General features: G+C 35.6%; 1 protein-coding gene across 4 annotated transcripts in view; it reads right to left on the minus strand.

Moving 5' to 3' along the window:
* SGMS2 (sphingomyelin synthase 2) overlaps positions 1–24,910 on the minus strand; it is a 73,710-nt gene that overhangs the window by 15,953 nt on the left and 32,847 nt on the right. For all 4 annotated transcript variants that reach the window (XM_011361464.2, XM_011361462.2, XM_011361463.2 and 1 more), the window contains one exon: positions 2,826–3,512. In XM_011361464.2, coding sequence (XP_011359766.1) covers positions 2,826–3,280 — 455 coding nt within the window. In that variant the 5' untranslated portion in view covers positions 3,281–3,512. The remainder of the gene's footprint in view (positions 1–2,825; positions 3,513–24,910) is intronic.

The raw sequence follows: 24,910 nt of genomic DNA on the forward strand, positions 1-24,910 counted from the left end.
GTTTATTTGGGGACAATTCAAAAATATTTTAACTATTTGAACATGAACCATTTTGACTATATCTACACAATAGATTTTCAGAGAATCTGAGCACAAAGTACCTGGAGGACAGTGTTGTCCTCCGAAGGGAAGGGCTCTGCCCCTTTGTCACTGCCTCATGGGAACCTGAATGGGCATCACGGGTCCTGAGTACCCTCACTTCTGGCTGAAGGTAACAGCTCCTTTTCTACTGTGTCATTAGGGGGTGGGTCTAGAAACTCTGGGCTCTGGGAATTGAGAGATGGGTGGGATCTATTAAGCCCCTAGAACCACCAGATGTAACTTTCATAGTACATAAACTGTATTACTGCAGGTCTCCCATCTTCAGAGCTCTCAAACTTCAAAACTTGTACTGATCAAAGACTTCTGGAACACCAGGCAGTTTCAGGTATGTGGCATATTTTTAAAGTTTTCTATAAGACTGTGGTCTGACATGGATCACGGATCAGGGTCTAATTCAGGTAGCTGTTGGGACTTCTAATTTAAAGAATCGTGTAGTTTTAGATGCCTGTTTTTAGTAGCTATTTTAAGAATATGCCAGGGTTTCTGGGTCAAAATACAGAGAAGAACACCACCTTGACTAGTTGATGAACTTATTTATTTATTGCAAAGCTTTTCATTCAAGGTTTGTTATTCTAGCTCTAACTTTTCTAGCACTGAGAAGGAACAGGTGATAAACAGTGCTGAGTTACTCTATGTGGTTAAGTGAAAAACGATTCACCCCTTTGATTCAACCCTAGGCCCCCAAAGAGTGCTGAACTGTGCTCCATTCTGTTAGACAAGGTGAAGTAATAAGCAGGAATTATGAGTCAATTATATTCATACCACTATTCTGAGTTCAGCTGTACTCAGAATGGAAAATTAACTTAGAAGGTAAAGCATGTATTCTGCAGCTTTATTTAGAAAAAGAGCTACTGCCAATGATTTTTTTTCCCCATGGCTTTGAAGGTGCTTTAGCGAGGGAGGGAAGGAGAAAGAAATGGAAGGAGGGAGGGGCATGTGCCTATGAGCAAGCACAGGTAAGACTTCGCATTCAGCCGAGATGTTCAAAACAGGTTATAAAAATCACTCCACTAGTTACTAAAACATAAGATCCAATTCTACCTCAAAAGCGAAAAGGAAAATGAGTGTGATTTCCTACAACAAGTTTTTGATAATGGTTTGTGACCAAAACAGTACATATTACTAAAATATGTGGCCAGTTATGTGACCTCAAGTTTTGACATCGTAAAATCTAAGGCGATAATGGAGAGGCAGTTAACAAGTCTGAAAATTCAAAGATTCAAATAAATTGAGATCGGACTTCAGGTTGAAAGCCAGCTACTTACCAAACCCTGGAAAACTTCTCTTTTTACACATATATGAATAAAACTTTGCTCTAAATTAAAAGAGAAAGCAAACATCTTTGGCCCAGGCAGTCTCTCTTGCATTCAGTGTCAATTCCAGACACACACACACACACACACAAAAACCGCTAAAATTCAACAAATAGTTTACTAACAAAAAGCATGCCATAACTGACAATGTCAAGAGCAAAAAATTCTTCTACTAAGTAAAAGAAAACGGATAGCTCTTTTACTTACACATATTAACAAAACCTATTACGAGAGACACTTTAAGGAAAATGCTCGTTTGTGGAATAAGTTTTCAAAACTGCAAACTTGCATGTGAGGAACTAGCAAAGAGAGACTGCATTCTTCTAATCTCAAAGCAACAACCAACTGAAAGAACAATATAGCATAAATTTTCTCTTCTAAAAATGATCTTGCAGCATTAATATTGAAATCCTGTTGAATTTTGGATTTTTGAATTATATTGACTAAGTTGGCATACATTACATTTTCAAAAGCCTCAGTTTGTGGCCAGTGTTTTCACTGAATTTATATTTTAGTGATATAATTACTAGAATCTTAATAGAGAACACATATTTGAATGATGAATGAGATGAAAAGGGGAAGAGAGAAGCCTTCAATGGAATTCAAAGGAAAGCAAAATAACTGCTTTAGAGTTACGTTCTATTTTTAATTGTCTTCAAAGCAAAAGTACCTGGTTTAGTACTTCCTGATTCCTGCTATTCCAAAACAGAGAGACTGAAACCAGTGAAATGAAAGTTCCTTTGTGGTGCCACGGGGAAACCAGACAGTATGTTGACTTTAGAAATCTAAAACCACAGTGCACGGACCCATTTCTGAATTCAGTTTCTTAAACAAATACTGTGACTGGATTGCAATAGGCAAAAGGAAAAGAAATGTAAAATTTGAGAACACCTGAATAGAAGTGAAACTCAAAGCATGCTATTGACTATAGACTATAGATGACTATAGATGACCATAGACTATAGTCATCACCTTGTGAGTAACGGAGGAAAAAAAGCTCTGGCCTAACTCCTTTCCCCACCCGTTGAGAGCCTGAAATAACAAAAGCATGATGAAATGCATGTTATTCGTTACTCTTCAGGCAGCTTGATTTATCATGCAAAGAACACGGTGCCAAGTTGCTTGAAATCAGAACTGCACCTTTAATTCATAAACTCTGAATCAACCACCACAGCACTTCTGTTTTTTCCTATATAGCTGTCACTTTCATACCCAGTTGCTCCATAAATGCTTATTGAATAGTGACTGGATTTATCCAACACGGTAGATCTTTCTATTGCTTCCTTTCATCAAATGCCTGGATAAGACTGCATGTATCAGGTAAAACCAAGAAAGATAATTTCAAGTACACATCTACTCACTTAAATACAAACTAATGGCGAGCCCAAAATACATGTCAGACCTACTTACTTATATCTCAGAAACAGCCACTGGGTGATCCATAATCCAACTAATATAATCCCATTTATTTCTGATACAGAAAATGCCCATTTCACCCGATCAATGTAATCAAAAAACTTGTCTGGGAGTGGAGGGCTGAGCTCCTTGGGAGGGACCCTCTCATGTACAACTGTGATCATGACGGTTGTCAAGACGAGGTTGAAAAGAGCATACACGAAGGCAATGCCTGTTTTCCACCACTCTAGGGGAAATTTGTTCCTCGAATCAGTGGGCATAGCGATTTGGATATAGTCCGGGTACTTTTTGGTGCCCTTTCGCAACCCATTGGGTAAGCTCTTAGGTTTACTGTTGCCATTTTTGTTTTCTTCTTCAACAGGTTCGGCAGGTCTTGTGTAAGTGTTTGCAGGATCATTGGTTTGATTTTCCATATGTTCTTCAAGTTTTGCTGTCTCTACGATATCCATGGTCCCCCAGTCTTCAGATCGAAAAGGAGATGGTAAAGTTTTTTATAGAAACGTATTTGAATCCTTCTATTTCCAAGATCAGCATGGACTCTTCAACTGATTCTGTTTCCTAGTACAAAACGTAGAAGTAGCCACCTGGTTATTGTTCTTCCCATGCAGCTATCCACTGTACATTCACCAGTTTCAGGAAAACAAGCTAATTTTCTTCTCCAAAAAGATGTTACGATCCCACCTGTAAAAACAAAACTATGTTCAGAAACTGTACTCTTCCGTTGTCAACCATCCAAAGCAAAATTATTATCAAAATACAGGAACAAATACCAAAGCCATTTGCTTTATAAATATATCGTCAGAACATCATTAAAGCTGCTGAGATGGAATTTATCTAGAAAATATTGAATTGTTTTATCTTGGAATTCTTCTGTTTTTGGGCTGATGTCAGCATAAATAAGAACATTTAAATAATCAATTCCTTTTAAATTTCTTTAAACAGAAGTCAGGATCCAACATTGCAAACACTTCATCATACACTTATTACCTGTTGCTAACCATGAAGTCATAATAAGGTAGAACCCCCCCCAGATCACATCATTCCTTCCCAAGACTGCATCTTTTCTATGAACCTTAATAAAAAAAACTGTGATACTGTGATGAGTTGATTATATGCATTGAATAATTGTTTACCCTCTGCATTTATCAAAAGTCAACTTTCTATTTTCCAATTAAAAATCTGGAATCTTTTTAAGTGACCACTTTTCAGAACATATACAAGAACTACACATTCAAGATATTTGAAATATATTTTAAATGGCGCTGCCTCAGTTTATCTTTTTATATGCAGAGATGCACACCAAACACAAGGAAAGTTAACAGCCTTCAAAATAACACAAAGCCTTAAATACACAAAGCCTTAGGTATGTCTCATTTAGGTACCAAACTCTACTTGTTCCTTAGAGGATAAAATAATTTACTACAACTGACATGCTAAATCAGTAACATTCTGATGCAGCCACCACAATTTCTAGCAAACAACAAGAAGACCAGCTTGGGGCACTTACCCACCACGATACCATGAGAAAAGGGTGCCTTGACCCGAAGCTCCACAGGCTCCAAAGAGCAAGGACTTCTTCACAAAACAGAGCACTGGCACCAACTCTTTTATACTAGCTAGCAACACGGCCCCAGCTGTTCTCAATTTAGGAAAGCAGTATTTTAGTCATACTACAGAACCCAGCCACCTGAAGAGGTTTTCAAACCTTGTAATTAGTCCCCAGCCTGAGTACACTGCACAATTTAAGGAAAATCTTTTACATTTTAAAGGCCTCTCCTTCATGGTAACTTCAGGAAAAAAAATAAAAATTAAAAAAAAAAAAAAACTCAAAGTGGTGACAGCTAAGCCTTTATTTAACGAAAGAAAAAAAACTTAAAATGACACAGTCAAAACGTACAGGCAATATTTGTTGGCAGTTGTGAATGGCAAATAGAGCAAATACAAGTATTTATTGTGGACCTAAAATGTCCCAGTACTGAGGGATATGTGGTGGCAATTAAAAGCAGTTTAAAAAAAAAAAAAAAAACAAACCACAACAAAATCACACAGTCTTGAACATTCACCCAAAGAGCTCACAGTCTAATACAGAATTAAAATGACAAAACTATTTGAGAAGACTGAATGGTATGTTGTAAAAGAAGGATAAGGAGGATCACTAGATAAAAACATAGCTTTACTTGTATCCCTGCTCCCCTGACAAGATGTGCCCACAGAGAGGCACTGTCCATATCTGAGGAAGAAAAGCAAGAAGAAAGTTAGCCTGGCAGAGTAACAGAAGATCACGGAAGGATGGAGACCAGAGAAGAGATATTACTAAGACTTTCAGACATCTCACTTTCTCTTGTCCCTGTGAAAAACCCCTAGCTACTAATACATTAGCGCAGAATGAGAAACGAGTAGTGTTCCTCTCTTCAAAACAGGATTGACAGATATTCTCCGCCGTGCCCCAGCACAATGCCGTGAGAAGATTAAGTATAAGGAAGAGATGCCTCAGTAGGATATAGTCAAAAACAAACCTTCAGCACCATGGATGGCTATATCTAATGGAGAGACCAAAGCACTAACTCAGCCATTGCCTCTCTTTACCGACTCTAAGTTATACCACTCACAGCGTCTTGCCAAACTATCATCCAAATTTCCTCCGACTTTACTACTCCGCATCTGCTCTGGGCCTGGCATTCGTACGTGAAAGAAGCTTGTGATATTAAAACCCAGATCCACCAGCTGACATACAGATGGTCTTTATAAGGTAGCTACCCAGTTCTAGAACACAGAACGTAGAAGAGAAGAAAATCCAATTAGTTATCTTTTTTTTTTTTTTAAAGAGGAAGTGCTCAGCCACCCACCTCATGGGACAACTGTAAGGATGACTGAAATAATTAATCATAAAGAGCTTTATGCAACTGGGAGTTAGTGCACTCCGTGAAAGCAAAGCCCATTTATCATCATTAGCAGCTAGATTGATATTTTCCATGGGATTTCATTAAGAAGATTAAATACACAAAGCACATTCAGCATGTGTCAAACAGTCCTGGGATGCAATATCTGTCATCAAGATGATAATTACAAAATACTCATTCCTATGGTGACCTTTCCCTACCAGTAAGTATCTGGGAAAGTGACAAAAGCCACAATAGCTAGCTCCTCCCCATTGAGAGGAATCTCATTAGTATCTGCTGTGGTGAGGCACAAAGCGGATCAAGAGCTTTCCAAGTCCTCTTACCCTGCGAATTACTGGCTGGAAGTTAATCTAGATGGTATTTAAAGAGCTAAAGATCTCTATAGCCTAATCTTCCTTTTGAAGGCAAATGCAAAACTCTGAAACTTTTAGTACACTGCTATGTTTTGTTAGTATTTTTTTTTTTAGAACTAAGTATACTTTAATCCAGAAATGCAAGGAAGATTTCACATATGAAGTGACTGTAATATAATATAAAATATGTAAAAAATAAAAAAGATATGATTATCTTGAGTGAAGTCAAAAAGGCATTTGATAAGATTCAACAACCACTTGAATTTTGGGAAAGATTTCAATATGTAGCTACTCTCTTTTGATGCCAGTATCACAATTTTTAACTGTGTCATATGTGTTCTAATATCTGGGGAAAAAAGTCTTCCACTGATGCTGCTCTTTTCATCCCTAAGAGAACTTTAGAATCTATGGTTATCTTAATATAAAACACTGTTTTGCTACAGTAACTACAAAACTATGAGACAAGCACATAAACAGCATATAAGAAAGGTGCAGTATCCGATGAAGTAGAAACTTAGATATGAATAGATGTAGAGTCTCCATAATTCATATGAGAGGTTATGGTGTAAAAAAAGGAGGAAGGGGCCGTGTGACAGATATTCAAGGCTATAAGAACAGGTACAAGTGTGAAACTCATAACACATTGCCCACAGCAGCTCTGAACTGAGGCTCTCCAACTGCATCCTGCAAGCGACAGCTTAGACAGGAGTACCGGTTGAAGGGCTTAGAAATTCTTTGCTGCTAGATTTGTGTGTTGGCCTGGCTGTATATTTGGTGTGGTTAAGAAGATAATGTATTAAGTGTGTAAATAGAGTTAAAAAATTAAGGAAACATCTAAGTTTATATGTGGGTTTTAATGTAATCTGTTGAAGAAAGAAGTTAAACATAGAAATACATAAAGATAATGTATTTCTAATATTTACAAACTGGAATAATGAATAAGAGATTTATACACTGAGCTTAAAGGTTCAAGAAAAACTAGGTCTTGAAACAGAATTTTATTGAACTGAATATCAATGAAAACAAACAGCAGATGAGTTTATTAACAGACACAAAAGCTTTCTTAGACCTGAAAAAGAAAATTCAGTTCTCACCATAAAGCCATTAAAAAGTCAAGCCATAGGATAAAAAAGCCACAAAATAATAGTTCTCAGTAAATGTTACTCACATATACTTACTGTGCTTTGTGTATTATCTAATGAATCCTTATAACCACCCCCAGGGAATATTTTAAAGAAAAGAAATTGAGATAAAATAAGATGCCCAAGGTCAGACAGGTAGGAAGTGGCAGAGCCCAGATCTGATCCAGAAATCTGACCTTGGCAGCCTGTTCTTAATGGCACACCACCACTCCTAGTGCCATTCATTACATGTTAGGGGTCGACAATATAGTCACTGAAAAAGATTAAGAGACACCCATCACAAGAAGATACATAAATACACAGGAAAGTTCTCTAGATAACGTTAGAGGCATTTTTTAATCTTCGTAATTTTATAAAAATTAATATAGTCTAAGAAAAAATTTAATATATAATTCACCCTTTTGTGGTGGGGAGGAAAGAAGCCTATTAAGTATTTCCCTGTTACCCATATATGTCACTTAATTATAGTTACTGTTACTAATATTAAATTTATAATATAGGTATATCACTTTACGCTAACAGGATCGTTTAGCTAAGAAATTTCATGTCTACAAAGTTTTTCTGAGACCAAGACATCTTAGCTTTTCCTTAACATTCTTAGAGCTTAGCTTGCTTATAAAAACCTTCCCACCTAAAATTGTTAAGTACTAATGTGCTTATGGGTATACAAGGGCACCTTATGAATCATGGGATTCTATTTCAGAAGTGCCATAAAATTTATTAAATATTTTTATTAGAAAGTTTTTGAAAACTTACTAAATAATTATCATGTATATTTGTGAAGTACTTTTCCAACAAAAGTAACATGGAAGAGTCCTTGTCAGAACATTATAAGTTTTTATACTGCCACTAAGTCCCACACATGTAGAGGTATGATAGATTTAAATTAGGGAAATGGGTAGGCTTGTAAGGTAGCGAAGTGATACTATTCTGAGAATAGATTAGAGAAAATGGAAAAAATCGCATGTATTTATTTATTTATTTTTTAATGTAAAAAGTAGAGCTGAAAGTCAGCTACCAATGACTACACTTCTGAACTTCGGGAGGGATGTGCTTGGGTAGAAGGCAGGTCTTTTGATTTCTGGTACTTATGTACCATCCCACATGAAGGCAGACTGGACAATATTAGTGTTATATCCAGCTGTTATAAGATAAATATACAGCCTACCAACAGTGGGGGCCTGAGGTGGCAGGTGGGCATGAACAGTGCCAGCAAATAGGATGGAACTTTCTTTTTGGGATAACAGAAATGTACCAAAATTAGAGAGTGATGATGACTGCACAATTCTGTAAATTTACTAAAAATCATTTCATCATACCCTTTTAAAACAAATGCATTTTATAAGTTATGTAAGTTATAATTCATTTAAGCTGTTAAAAAAAAAAAAAAGTAGAGCCTGTCAAGATAAATTGCTTCTAAAGAATTAGAAAACCAAGGACTATCTCATATTGTTATTATATCCCAGCCTCACTTATCCCTTTAAAGTATTGTACTTACCAGCTGGGTACTTCTTTAGCAGTGACTCTATAATAACACACATTTCTAAGTTTTCTACAGACGAGATCAAGAACCAATGAAAAGCACACTGTTTAATAAAATTTGTGTAAACTGCAGTCCAGAAATAAACTTGTAACTAAACAATACAAAGTGACAAAAAACAGATGAGTTTTCTAACAGAACACATCAAAATTTACTATGAATTGGATTAAAAAAGAAAAAAAAGATAGTGTCTTTTCTCACTAAATAAAAAAAAAAATTGGTCACTTTCACAGGCAATTTAATACTTGTTAAAATGAATACTTATTTACACAGAGCAAATACTAGCTGTGCGAATTTTAAAACAATGACTTGTGGGAGTGGGAGTATCTCACAAGAAGGTCTACCTATCATCTAGATGCAGCGTATTGAGAGGGTAGAATAGTCCATCCTAGGCTGGTATCACTACTTCTGATTTAACTAAGTTTGATAAAGTACCTTCATTAAAATTTAACTTGAAAAATGTTCCATAGGATGTTTTAAAATTTGGCTTCTATTGTCTAGCTGTTAACCTTTTTATCGGAGGCTGGAGAATTCCAATGATCAGATCTAATTATAGCCTATTGTAGAAAGACAAAACTGCAGTCCTCCAGTTGAAGGAAGTTCTACAGTAGGAGGAGAGGAATCTCAATGAGAGGTGGAGTTAAAGTAAAAGACAATTTAACAATTAATAAATGAGTGAATAAGGTAGACAGGTACACAGATTAGATCAATAGACCAGATGGATGAGATAGGTAGGTAGCCAGACAGACGAGTACCCAGAGATAGAAGAGGTCAAAGATTAGGAAATATATAAAGTAATTCTTTAAATTTCCTTTTGGATATACTCTAAATCAGAGGTTCTCAGAGTTAAGGGGTAGAGCAGGGGACACATCATGTTCTTTTCCCAAATGCTGGCTTATGCTTGCCTCGACCCCTTTCCCCACCTCCATTCCTGATTTATCTAGGAAAGCTTAGAGACATTCTGAGGGCTGGCAAGACCTGTACCATCTTTAATGGTCAAACAAAAGCAGCCAGCACTTGTTGAGCATAAGCACCCTGGAGGCTTTATCAGACAGGTTAAATCTAACAGCCTCACTCCACAACAGTGATAACTATCTGCTTGTACATTCCTAGCTTTCTGTATACACCTCAAAGATTGACATAACTAGAAACTGACTGCAATAGGTTTTAACACTCATTACCCTAGAATAGGGAATCTGCACAGAATATCTATTGAAGTGACATGTTTCTGAAAACCATAAAAACACTCCATTTAATACTTTTAAAAGATATTTAAGTCTGATATGGGAGCTCATATTTTCTCCTACGAACAGTGGCTAGTCCAAGAAGGAAGCAGAAGCTAGGTCTAACAGCTTGACATTATGCTCCTTAAACCACACATTTTCTATGTGATCTAGAGATCTCATTCTAAGGAAGCAGGCAGATAACCATCAGAGTCAATAATATAGTTTCTCATTGACAACAAAATGTTTTTAGACTAGGGAGCATAATATCTTATAGGAAAACCATACTAAGAGATGAGAAAGAAAAAAAAAGAACAGTTCCTTAAAGAGAATTTTATAATCCTCTACTTTCATTAATGAAAGTCCTCTACTCTATGCCCTTCGGATTACTTAGAAATATACCTATTGGTTTTTCTGTCTACCTCATGGTGACCAAGCTGAGTGTATATTTCATACAATTTCAAAAAAAAAGTTTGCATAGAATAATATAAACAGGCTACTTAAATGAGTATTTTAAAATATCTTGAAACTTTGCTTGTTTAGTAGTGCATTAGAAGAGACTACTAGCACTTTGTTTTGAGATTTAGGTGAAATTCCTTTTAAGCAAGAATGTGTAGAAGGGAGTTAAATAATCCTGCTCTAGTGTGGAGCAAAAGCAACGACGTTAGCAGAAACCTTTAACCAGGCGCTTGTGGTTAGTACACGCTGTGGTCACAGCAGAGATGCCCAAGAACAGGAAGTGTACTCAATCACAGGGCTGCTGTGGAAACGACATGTAGCTACCCTTCAATACGATTTCCTTGTGGGGGTCTAAAGCTAGACACTTTTATATGTATTTAAAATACAATAGGTTATTGGTTATTATATTTCTTGGTGTTCCGTGCCCACAACACAAATTCAAGAAATAGCTAAATTCAGCCTGAGAGATTTAGGAAGCACTTCCTGGTAGCTAGAATTAAACACTGAAAAATTAAGGAGAAAGAAGGTTCTAGAATTTGTACCATCAGCCTGTCAGCCCCCTCAGCTTGCTGCAATTTAAGTGTGGTGTTATACAGGCCTTAGCAGAGGGCAAAGGCATATGAGGAGCATCTGGCTAGACAGCTCCGTGTGTCTGAAAGTCCTGGGCTTCAGTCCACCTGGATCCTCAAAGCGGGGCATGGTTTTCACTTTAAAGAGAGAAAAAATATAGGAAAAGAAAGGGACCATAGAAGATCTAGAAAGCTCTGTGAAAGCCTACATTCTCATTCTCTTATGCCAACCACAGAAATGTTCTACAAATGGAATGATAAGGAAGGTATTTCACGCATTATAAGGTATATGCTATTTTCGGTTTCCATTAAAAAACACAGGGCTGTGTATTTTCTAGAGCTGCACTGGCAGAATAAGCTGTTGCTTTGAAATGGGATGAGACTATAAAAAGCAACTCCAAAGCCATTAAGGTCAGTGTATTTGGCTCTAGTTTCTCCCAGAATTTAAATTGCTATGTTGTATTTGAATAAATTATTTGTCTCTCAAAAGAACTTATTTGACCAATGCTTCCAATCTAGGCTTTGGTTTCTACAAATAACCTAATAATAGTGATTTTTGTTCCCTAAATTTGGGTCTGTGAAGGGAGACCCAGATTCCCCAACCCCATCCAACAGAAGGAAGAGCACACATGGGGAAGAGGCAGCAAAAGTTTCACGAAAAGATTGAAAGTCTGAGTCTAATAGAATGTGATTTTAATAATTTTAAGAAATGCGAGTGACTGTTAACATTGGTTATCTGAAATAGAGCTAAAATTTATCTACTGAATTTTCATTTATCTTAATAAATTAAGGGAGAAAAGAAACAAACACAAAGTGTCCATTTCTAGAATTTTTCAGAAAATCTATATATGAAAAAAATTTCATCTGAATGAAATAAAGAAATTTGGCTTATACACCATAGTATTTAAGTCTTAGTGGCTAAGTATCTGGATATTCAGAATGATTGCCAACAGACGTAAGGTCTGTTGGGGGAATATGACATTCTTTAGATGTAAGTCCTGATGTCTTTAGCAAGAGCAAATGATCACCTTCAGCTGTGTCAAAATGTTTTGATGCATTTGTTTCTCAAAACAGAGAAAATGGCTCACTTAAGACTTTTTCCATTTGTGATCAGCTGTGCTGGTTCACAAAATTGCAAAATTTTTAATAAATGTGTCTTCTGTTGCCTGTTCTACTAAATGTCCCATCTAGAACTTGAACACTCCACTCCAAAGCATCAGTAGCTGTTGGTATAATAAAGATCACAGAGTGAATTTTCGCACATCACTATATAGTGAACCTTAGCCAACTGCCATTTCCCATAAGCAAAAAATCTAGAACAAGATATACTGCTCATTTCGTATTTCTTTTAGGAATACCATGAGAAATTTAGTTCCAATATACCCAAGCTGACCTTCCAGGAGATAATCAGAAAAGAGGAAAAACCGTTTAGAAAAGAAAGGGATAGCAGAACAAAAAAAGAGTTTTTATGGTGAAGCATTAAAAGAGAAAGAAAATATAGAAGAGTAAAGGTAGACATGATTGCTGCACTTACATGACTCTTAGGGGCCCAAAGTAAGACATGTTCTGTAAAAGGTCAGCTTACAGCACGGAGAATGCACAGAGGCAATGGAGCTGGGCATCAATCTGTCATCAAAACCAGAAGAGCCACAAATATTTGGATGGTAAACCAAACTGGGGTAGGGATTAGGGGTAGGTGCTGTTGCACAACAACATAGTATTGAAAATCTGGGACTACCTACACTGAAATATTTCCACCACAGCAATAGTAAACACAAGTACAGGTAAAACTAATTTAGCATGTAAAAAGAATCAGATATTCTATTTAGCAGGAACTGTTAGTTACTATATGTAAAAAAACAAATAATATAATCATAACATAAATTCTACATAAATATAAAATATATTATATTATGATTATATATTTAATCGAAGCTTTCACATAGTACTTTGACTCTCATCTTTCTTTGTATATAAAGTCAGCTTTTCATTCTCATATTATTTTTTATTAAGGGCTGGTGATTTCAGGAACCTAACTAACCTTTGAAGTCCACCCTCACGTGCCATTGGGAGAACACGAAAGAGACAAGAGGCACAAAGAATAACGTTTGCTGTGATATCCATGCAGAGAGTGGGGTGGGCAGGCAAAGAAACCAAAGCAGGGGATAAAACTGCTGTGGCCCAGTCTCATAGCCAGAACTTAATTCCTTACTTTCTATTTGGAGCTGATTCCCCCTATACACTTCTCTGACAAAGAGTTCCCATGACTAAGTATCTCCTAATTATTAATAACAAAAACTTCTTATAGAATATCTCATTGACAAAGTAACTCACAAGCTTCTACATCATTATAATATATAGATAAGAACACTGGAAGGTTACATTGAAACAAAGTCCATTAAAATGTATTTTAAGCTGTAAGCAGAAAGGAACATGAAAACTGCAATGAATGCTGGTAAGATCATAAATTGGTACAATTCTTTTGAAAATCTGTTTCTTTTAAACATATGATGAGTTTTAAAAATACTTATACCTCTTGAAATAGTAACTACTACTGAGAATTTATTTTGGAACATGTCTTAAATACAGAGAAAAATTATCCAAAAATATACTTGGTGAAACAGGAAAATAATCTGTCTCCAAAAGGAAACTGAAGTATCCATGAAATAATTTAAATGTATTGTTTAAAAAATGGCACCATATTCTTATTTTCACAAAAATGTAAACACATGCATTAAAAAAGACAAAGTTAAATGTTCTAAAAGGATATCGGATATTAATGCTGGTGGTAGGATTTACCAGTTAGTTTTACTCTTTTGTACTTTCTTACTTTCTCCAATTTATTTTTTTTGTGATAAAAGTATTCACTCTTGCATCTGCATACAAAAGTATTTTCAAACAGTTTACAAAAATTGTGGTTAAGATTTTAATGAAAAGGAAATTACAGTTATGATTTCGGCAATGTAAAGATGTATATTACATACACAGAAAAGAGTCTGAAGAAAATATACCAAATATTAACACCACTTGATAAATTCATGGGTGGTTTTTATTATTATTATTATTTTTATTCTGGATTGTATTTTCTAATTTTCCACATTAATCATTCTTATCATCAAGAAAATACTAATGGCTATCTTAACTATAAAAGCATTGGCAGAGTTAATAGGGAGAATGTGCTTTGTTTTAAAAAGGTATTGTGCTTTGTACAATTTCAAGTATGTAAAAAATGCACATACAGAAAAGTCAGAGCACAAGTACATTAAAATAGTAAGAATGGTTGTCCAAGTGGTAGGAGGAGGAGATTTTTTCCCTTCCTACATTTGTGTACAGTCTGCATTTAAAAATATTTTCATTTAAATCTGTTATCTTATAGTTAAAAGTATAAGAAACCCTGTATAGTTGTTGCTATTGCTTCTATAGAAGCATTTATTAACTGAAATCTCTACTTTGTGTTTTCAACTCAGCCTCAATTAATTGCAATAAAAAAAATCTATGTTTAGAATGTTATTTTTGGAAAAGTTTGTATTGCTGCTACTTGACGAAGTCTGATAAACTAATAACTATTTGGATGTTACAGCCCTAACCTGAAGTACACGTATACAATTAAGTTAGTCTTAGTGTCTACTTTCAAGAAGAGACTTAATCGTGCTAAAGTGTGATGTCTACTGCAGAGTTTATGAGAAAGGGTGAGGACTGCTTTATAAATGAACCATATCGGTATAATGGATGTCATTCAATATTTCACAGAACAAAACCGGTCACTTATTTGGTGTTGGTTCCCTGAATAAAACCAGCTGCAAATAACAGAGAATCAGGCCAAACCGGATTTGATGGAGAAGACAATTTAGTCAAAAATGCAAATCCCCAAGACTTCTTTTGCAAATACTGGTAATTTTTGTGCACAAAGGCTGTTTAAATAAGCTTGTGTATTTGAGTATTTTTAAAAATATTTTCTTCCTGATATTTGGTGGATTTTTGCTTTATTGTACTCACTATCAGCTAATAGTTTCTGTCCTTCCCTCGCTGTGACAACAAAATTTTGGCTATAAGCTAAAATTACCAAGTGATTAAATTATGGCTTTCAAAAGAGTATGTTCACTATATAAAAATTATTTTAAAAAATTGAATGATTGGAAATATTAATTTAAACCAATTTGCAAAAATCCGTAACAATATTACTAAATAACGATCCCAAGTGTTCCAAAATTGCAATTCCTTATGTTTTTTTTTTAAATGAGTAATTTTCTTTCTAATTTAAAAAGTTATATGTTACCTACTTTGAATCACTTCTAGGAATTTATCTTAAAGATATTGCATTTGTTTTCCAAATTCACTAATCGGAATTTTTTGGAACAGATGCATTTTAAAATTCAGAACTTTGGATTTCAGAAAGATTGTAGGTCTGTGTTCCGTATATTAGATCACAGAGCTCACCACCAACACCTTGCCAGATCAGGGGAACACCAGATATTCAAACATTAATATATCTGAATGAGACATATAAATGTATTCACACTAAGCAGGATGAATAAAGACTATAAAGAACTTTTGGTCAGTTCGAGAAAGGTGTTGACACCAAAGACTATCAAGGGAAGGAGAGAAGGAAGGAGGGGACTTTTATTTTGAGAAGTTTAGATTCTGAAGTTGCAGATAAGAGATTCTGGACCTATAAGACTTAAACCACACTGTCCACCAAGATGGGACTAGTTACATTATGTTTTATGAGTACAATAAAATACTATCATACAATGTTAGGTGAAGAAAGTTAACTTGCAAAATGGTGAGGATAGCACAATTCTTTATTCTGGGGGAAAATTATATTATGTATAACACAATCACTGGAAAGGTGATATTACATGGAACATTTACTTATTTTTTTACCTTTTTATATTGAAAAAATAAGTAGAATGCTTTGATTTCACTGTCCAAAAAAGTCAAAGATAATTGTTCGTTCGACAGTATTTAGTGAATACCTATTTTGTACTAGGCACTGTTGTAGGGATACAATCGTTTTAAAAAAGTTACTTCTCTCATGTTTACATGCTGCTAGCATATAACAGGAACGATAATAACAAAAAGATTAAAAGTGCTATAAAGAAAAATAAAGCAGGATGGGCAACAGAGTGACACAGGAGGATTATTCAAACTAGGATCACCAGGTTTACGAGGCAATATTCAATTTAAACATTTTAAATGAATACTCCTTATCAGAAAAAAAAAATCAGAGCACTATCAAATCAAAAGAATATCAAGAACATCTATGTTCCAACCAGCTGACACTCAAGTACAGTAAATAGCTTCTAGAAATCTAGAAATATAACTTTCTAAAACTAAAAAGAGATTCTACTGAAAATGTTCCCATACTTGCTCAATTATCAATTTTTGCCTTTGAGTTCTTTTCCTTTTCTAACAGAGCAAAATAATGTGTGTATGTATATGATATTCTAATTATATGGTCGTAACGAACTTTCGTTTAATTGGTCACCCCAATGCTGTCTTCTAAGGAATGTTTAACCCACATGAGGCTTTTAAGAAAAGGTTAAATTTGCAATATCATAAACACAGTAAGAACAAAAACAAAGGCATTATACGAAGACAAAAAAGTTGAAGCTATCGAACCTCTAATGAGATTTCAGGGTTCAATTTAAATTTCAATGCAGAAATTTTATAATTTTATCTTAAATAGTTGGGAAAGGAACTACAACTATAGAAAACTTAAAACTGTACCCCGAGTTTAATGAAACATAATGACCAAACTCAAGCGGTACTCGAGGGTTAAATATGCAGCAACTATTCTATCACTATTGAAAGCCTGGACTGTAAGGCAAATAAATGGACAACCAACACAGAAGACAACTATTTCTGGCCTTCCGTTCTGTGCAGATTGGGCTCTAAGTGCTAAGGAAGGTAGCAGAAAAGGTTGGCTCCTATCCTCAAGAGATTTTTGACTAAGTCTCTTTCTCCCCTTTCCAACTGAAATCACTTAAAGAGATCAGTGAGCAATAAAAACATTTTTATAAATTAGAGAAGATCCTAAAGTAACATCTGAAGTTTAGTAAAACTTTATGACAGATGTGAAAGTGAAAATTAAAATAATGAACATAAAATGGGGTGGGAGAGACTGATTATATATCACTTAGGAATTTTATAAGTTTAAGGTATACAGATGAAACTAGAAACAAAAGTTTTAAAAAGTAGAATAGTCTTTTTCTTTTTAAAATAGCCTTAAAACACCAAGCTCCACAAATTAGTGCTGAATAGAAAACCAGTGAAATAGGTATCCTATTTAGTTCAGCACTGGTCTATTCTGAGATGTAAACTATAGTCAGAACTGTTTTCTACAGAGTGAAGTGGATTTAGAACACGGGATGATTAAAAGCACAGTCTCTAAACCTGAACATCATGCCAAGAAATAGGAAATGCTACAAACTCAATGTCCAATTAGCATCAGGAAGCTAAAAGATGTAATTCCATATTTAATCTTATTTCCATTAAATCTAATTTTCATTGATGACCCTAAATAAATCAAAATATTTGACTATAATCACTTGAAATCGTTTTTTTTAAATACACGTATGCTACTTAAAATCTATATTTTAAAAAAAATTGAAACAAAGTAACAGCCTAGAAAATGAGAAGTTGTTTCCTGTTTTGGGGAGGCTTTTTTGCTTCTAAAATATCTCCTGTAGTATAATCTGCAGAAATAAAAATATTAGGAGATTAGGGGCCAATTTCCAAAGCTTGTAATAAACAAGACCATAAATGACATTAACATGTATCTATACTTAAGAGGCACATATTAGGAATGTCAAAAAGGATTATGGGTATTTTTAAAGAAAAGAGTGAATTCCATCAGAAGGATTCATGGCCCTGAGAACAGAAAAAGCAGGTGCTGACAACTCATGTCCAAACTGTGTGTGCCTCCTCCTGTTTCTTATCTCTGTAAACTGTACCACCATCCACCCAGTTACTCAGGGTAAATAAAATATCAGCTATCATTTTAGCTTCAAATTCCCTTCTCTGCTCCCCTGACAATCACTCAGCTCCTGTCCATTTTTATCTCCCTTCTATTACTTGTGCTCTAACTCAGTTCAGGTCACAAACACCTCTTAGTAGCAGAGTGCAGGAATTCGTCCAAACGTATCAAGAGCCATAACAAATTAAATCCATCCACCAAAGAGATACATTAAAATAATTTTTTTTTTTTTTTTTTAACAAAAAGAAAGCTGCTATAGTACTAGGAATATCAGGTACTATCAGTAGTTTGTACTACTGGAGTATAAAGTGAAAGTGTTAGGAGGAAAAGGACAATGGAACCGCTCACTAAGATGTAAAGTCGTGAACGTTCTTGCACGAGGAGAAACTGATGTGCCACCATCACTGTGGGGAAGCGACTGTGGGTCTTCATGCAGCAGAGTCTTGCTCACAGTCCAGCTCCGGCATCACTGACTTCTTTAAAGCCTTCGAATGGCTCCCTATGGTCAAAAGTCCATTGCTTATTTAGACTTACCAAAAAGTTCAGAAAATTCCAAGCATGCTGTATTAGAAATAGAATAGTGTAGTGAACAACCTCATCGGGTACAACAATTATCATGGAAAATCTTTTTCATCTATCCTCTACTCTGGATTGTTTTGAAGCAATCCCAGAAATCGTATCACTTCATCTGTAAATATTTCAGTATGCCTCCTTAAGATAAAGCCTCTCAAAACAAACAAACAAACAAACCCGTTAATGTCATTGTTTGTTTTGAGAGGCTTATCTTAAGGAGGCATACTGAAATATTTACAGATGAAGTGATACGATTTCTGGGATTGCTTCAAAACAATCCAGAGTAGAGGACAGATGAAAAACAAACAAACCCGTTAATGTCATTGTTACAGGCAAACAAAATTAACATAATTTCTTTAATAATAAATTTCCAGTCAGGTCACCTTTCCCCAGTTATCTTATTTTTTCTCCACAATGCTTTTAAGATGGTGGTGTGTCTTTCTAACAGCTGACTTCGCTTACAAGGACCTTCATTATCTGGCCTCTGCCTTCCTTCCACGCTCATTTTTTGAAACTTTTTCCTTTCCCTGTGCTTCTGGCCATATTTACTTAATTTCTATTCCCTTTATTAAGCCTTCAGATATAATTTTTCAGCAGCCTAAATCTCCTCTCAGCCCCACCTTCTTGCTTCAGGTCTCAGCTCAGACATTACTTTCTCTAAGAAACCTTCCTGCTACACCTCCTGGACCCAGAAATGAATTGTCAAATACAGCTCTCATGCCCAGTGAGGTTAGAAAACTTCATGTCCCCTCTCCCCCAAGTTCCCATTTAAACACAAATGCCAATCTATAACTTCTGGCTTCTTAGAAACTAACCCTCCTCTCTGTGGTGCTTCGTGTCCAACATTTTCCGGGGACAGTTACTATCTTTTATGTTTGCCTTTTGACTTATATATTCATGCAAAATCATTATGCAAACTTATTATAAATGGTGTGCTACAGGTGCAAAGCAGACGTTAGTTCAAAGATTGTCAATAGTAAGAAAATCCATGGAATTAAATATTCTCTTTAATAATCATAAAGCTTTTTGAATGGGAATTAGATATTTGCCAAATATCTAAGTGTGAGAAAGTCAGGGACAAAAGAGCTAGTGGAAAAAGACCTAACTCCAAAGCAGAGCTCTGGAATCCTATTGTTACAGGAGCAGAAAACCGCTTTCATATTCTGAAAGTGGCATCAATTCCGGAAAACAAACAGGTACTCATCAAGAACATTATGGCTCAACAGATAACTGCCTAAATAGACTTCCTCTGCGGAGATTTTCACCAAAGTGCTGTCATAAACCCATATTTGAAGATCGAATTTCCGAAAGGAGCTTTCTAGGAAATGTTGGTTCATGATTTGTGCATCTTGCCTTACTTATAACATAAGATTGTACATAATAACTAGGTAGAAACAAAAATTTTTCTGAAGCCTTAACAAGTCTAATCTATTCTGTGAAGCCAATTGATTATTATATTTTTGGCTTTGTAGTTATTTGTAAAAAGCTTTTGTTCAAACAAGTGTATAAATATACACTTTAAAAAATAGATTGAAGTATTTAGTCTTTAAAAAATGTTGAATTTGTATCCCATTAATGATTTAAATTTATATGGCTTAGACTTAAGAATAAGAGCTAGAGATAACACTGACACAGTACTTATTATTGTCCAAACACAATTCTAAATGCTTATCTTCACCATAACTCTATGATGTATTATTACCCGCATTTTACAGATGAATACAGAGAGGTTAAGTGATTGTCCAAAGTCACCAACTAGTAAATAGTAGAGCCAGCATTTTGCACTTTGGTAGTTTCTAATTCAGTCACTCTACCACTCTTTGGAAAAAGCATCTACAGCTGAGCACCGAGCTTCGGGATGAATTCTTACAGCAAAGAAAAGGAAATGGGATGGCATGCCCCTGCTAGGTTGGAAGAACCAACCATGGCTGGAGATTGGCAGATTCTCACAGCCAGTCTGCACCTGCTGCTGCTTCCTGAGACGTAGTAAAATGTTCCCGAGACAACTAAGAAGACCTGACATTTCCTTTACAGCTATGATGACCAGGCTGGGTCAATTCACTTCCAACTTTTCCATTTACGTTCACTTGCAGATATAGGGGACAGAAATGCTCCAGAGACGTAGAACGAGACCAAGACCAGGTTCAGTTTGTTGTTGTAAGGACATGGGGGATGGGAGATCCACACAGAGAATAAGTCCGTTACAGTGCGGTGTCTCAGGGAGACCAGGCTCCCATCTTGTGTCAACTAGAGAACCTCTGTTTTCTTTCTGTTTTGCAGGGGGGTGGGAGGAGGGCTGCCCAAAAATCTCAGCTGAAATCTGAGTTCTTTCATGGCCAGAAAGTTTAAAAAGTAATGGTGTCAGTTCAAGGCCCTGGATCAGAAGTTAACAGACCAGAATTGTTATTTCTATCTGGCCACAAAAAACCCACGACTAATGGTTTTTAGATAACTTAGTAACTTTGTGTCCCGGTTTTCTCACTTGATACAACCCCATTATTTTACAAATTTATAATACATTTTGCCATATTAAAATATATACATGCATATCAAGTAAAGATATATTAGTGATCTCACCAAAGACAGTTAAAGAGGGCAAACAAAAATCCCATTTCTCACAGAAAGAAAAGTAGAGTAAGGTAACTTACCGATAATGAGTATACTAACCATCAAATACCGATAATGAGTATACTAACCATCAAATGCTCTAGGTATTTCCTCCTGGTGCTCAAGACACCACCCTAAGATTGGTCCTGTGGTGTGAGCAATCAATTCCCTCAAAGATTTAAACATTGGGGGTATTTTCATTTAGTGGATATAAATGATTTATGGGTAACAGCTCCAGAGGGGTTTACTAAGACCCAGGTTCCAACTGTGACTCCATCACTTGATGAGAATGAAAACAACCTTCTTGGTCCTCAGTTTCTTCTGCCTTCTCTCTCTCTCTCACACAATTATCAAATAAGGGACCATGTTAAATGGTTGGCCACTGGCATTTTACAATGAAAAAAACATGGTTTATCGTGTATCTTTATTTCTCATGGTCAGATATTACATTGTTAAAATAGGCTACATGAAAAGGAAAATAAATTCATGGAAGAATCATCCAGTAGGTTCCATTCACTGTTTAGGTATCTGAATGGAGTAAGAAGACTATTATAAGGGATCTGATGCAGAATCCTCTTTCCCACCAGGCTGAAACCAGTTAAATATCATCTTAATGAAGAGCTGTTGATCTCAGGCTAATTAGAGAAGACATTAAAACTAATAATAATAATAATAATAATAATAATTTTATAAGTTTGAAAGGGAAAGGTCATATCTGTTAGAACAACAGACGGTTAATTAGATGCAAGGTAAACAACAGAAGTTACTAGGTGAGCTCAGAGGCCAACACCAAAGGATATAAAAGAATAAAATACTATGCTTTATTTTACTAATTGACAGTTATATGAATGCAGATTCGAAATTAGGAAATGGTATGATACAAATTAGTATAAACTATGTTTTAAAAAACTGGTATTTAAAAAGGTCTTTTTTGAAATATTTAAAATTTAGAAATAAAAATATCCCAAATAATCTGAAATTGTATATCTTGATTTAAAGAGTTAATCTATTCCACTAGTAGTAATGTTTAAAGGCAGACAATTTACAGTGTCAAACAAGACTAGACTCCTCTGGTAATGGATTAGCAATCCTATATTTGATTATTTTTTTCTGGGCAGCAGGCTATTCCAGTTTTAATCCTAGACATGACACATATCCCTAAGTCAAATAACTGGAAAAGCAGTTGATCATGTGTTATAACTTCTTTAAAATAACAAATTCCTACCTCATTTTTGGAACAAATAAATAAAAACTAAGTGAGTGAACTCCATAAAAATTTATTTGAATCATCTGAAGCATTAATTATGGCTTCTTCTGTTTCTGAAGTTGTTTGTTCATTATGAATAATGATTAATGCAGTTTCCCATCAAGTAATATAAAGATTTCTGATGAAAGACTGAGAATCTAAATTAATGGAAAAACTCTAGGTTCCTTATAAAACAAATCAAACTTAAAAAGCATTTCCCTTAAATTGACATTCTACACTCATAGAAAATTATTCAAAGTATAAGAGTGCATCTAAAACATGGATTCTACCTTCAGCATTAAATTCAGTGAAGCACTGTATGTGGCTTGAAGGAATGTCCGACAATTTTAGAGTTAAATAGGTTTTTCTCTTAATTTTTAAAGAGATCTGAAAGTTAAGCTTCAGTCATTAGGCTACTATTTTGGCAATAAAAAAAAATCTCTATAGTTATTGAATAAAATGATGTCATGTACTTATGTTGTACCACTGACCAAGGCTTCTAAATAAATTTTAATTTAACTACAGTAGGTAAATCCTGAAAATCTTTGGAGAGTTTTCTTAAATGAGGCTGTAATTAAAATTTCTATAATAGTAGTTCTCAAAATCATAAAGAATAGATAAATTCTTGAAAAGTTCTTACCTATCTTTGGGTTTTCCTTCAATTCTGACCCCCCCCCCCCCCCCCGCACCTCTTAGGGATTTATCTGAAGGGTGGAGGGCAGAAAACATTTCCCCAGAACTTGTCATAAGAGAGACTGGTATTTCCCCAATATTAACATGCTAATGTGCACAACCACTTAGTGGGGTAGGTACTGCTATCACCACTGTTTTGAGGTATGAGTAAGTGAAACTAGGAATCTAGCAAGTGGGCAGAGGTGGGATTTGAACCCAGGCAACCCAGGTCTATGTTCTTAGTCACTATGCTATGTTGTAATTTTCCAAGGTGTTGGTGTATTTTTACAATTAGGAATGTACTATTTTTTCCCAAGAGCAATGGATTTCCCTTCCCTGTGAGTCTTTCTGGGGGGATATTCTACTCTCCTTCCTCCCCTCTTCCTCCCCACAGTTATCACTCAGGTAACAGTCTATGTTTGCCCTGTGAGGTGACTTCCTTCCAAATATTAGCCAGCCCCACCTTCTAACACATGGTTACCAACTCTGGGTCATGTGAAGCCTTAGTGCCTGTATGAATGTTTATCTTGCTCCCCAGTGACTTATAAGAGGGACATTTCCTGGAAATATTGCAGGTGGACATTTCACTGTAGTGAGGTGTTTAGTGTCTGAATCACTCCTGTTGCCTAGAAACCCCTTTGTGTTTAGCAGGAGGAAGGTGACTCAGGCACAGGTACAGTCAGACACAGTGCAGATATTTATTCAGCACCTCCTCCTCCCAGCACTAAACTATTGATTTCATGCTTAACCTTGACACTGTTCTTTCCCACGTCACTGTTAGTAGAGGCTCCTTCAATTCTTTGCAAGTCAGGGAAACTCAAAAGGCACTATGCTGTGCACAGAATTGACAGCTTGTAGCTGAAACATGCTACATTATTTTTCTTACTGAGTTCTGAAGAAAAGCTTTAAGACAAAAGGCAATTACAGGATTCTTACATATAAAAGGGAATTGGAATTATATGGTGTCATAGAAGCAATTTGCCATCCCTATTAGCTCTCAAGAATTCAATTAATATAATGCATTCCTAAACAGCACTGAGTTACTACTTCTGACCTCATAGTCAAGAAAGAATTTTTTTCAGGCAACCAGAGGAAGGCCACATTCAGGCCAGAAAAACTGTTCTACACATACCTGTCAGCTTCTGCCTCTACCCTTCCTCTCTCTCTCTTGCTCTCTATCTTTCTCTCTCAGACGGAATAACAAGAAAGAATTGCTGACCACATATAAGTAGCTTCAGAATTGAAAGAGTTCACCCTCGAATACCATAACGAATATAAAGACATCACAGTCAGCCTAAGGTCACTTTTACGACCTTTATCTTCAACCTTAAGTTAGCACGCATGCCCAGGTCACTCTAGAAGCCAAAAATCTAGGATAAAACAATCTAGAATTTAAAAAATGACTTGCATTCCATATAAATTCTCCACCAGTTATTGCTAGTTCCCTAATATTTTGGGGCTCCACTATTTTTCCTATTCATTTCTATGCATTACATATTCAAAGGAAGAAATGCGTTTTAAACAAAGGCAAGCAAATACACACATATCAAATGCTGGGGTTTTTCTCTTCGTCCTCCTTTTCAGCCATGCCTGCTAAAGACACAGAGAAGAAGACCTAAGGGTGTGCCTAAATGTTTCCTCATCTTTGAGGGAAAATCCTGAATCCTAATTTTATTTAACGCGGTGGATCGAAGGATACAAAGTAGTTTGGGTAACAGTCTTTTTTCGTCCCCCACCAAATAATATTCATCCTAACACAGGGGTTCCAGTACGTCTGACATCTATTAAGTACTACTGAAAGTCTAGTAGACGATAT

This window comes from Pteropus vampyrus, unplaced genomic scaffold (assembly GCF_000151845.1).
Source record: "Pteropus vampyrus isolate Shadow unplaced genomic scaffold, Pvam_2.0 Scaffold67, whole genome shotgun sequence".
Classification (NCBI taxonomy): domain Eukaryota; kingdom Metazoa; phylum Chordata; class Mammalia; order Chiroptera; family Pteropodidae; genus Pteropus; species Pteropus vampyrus.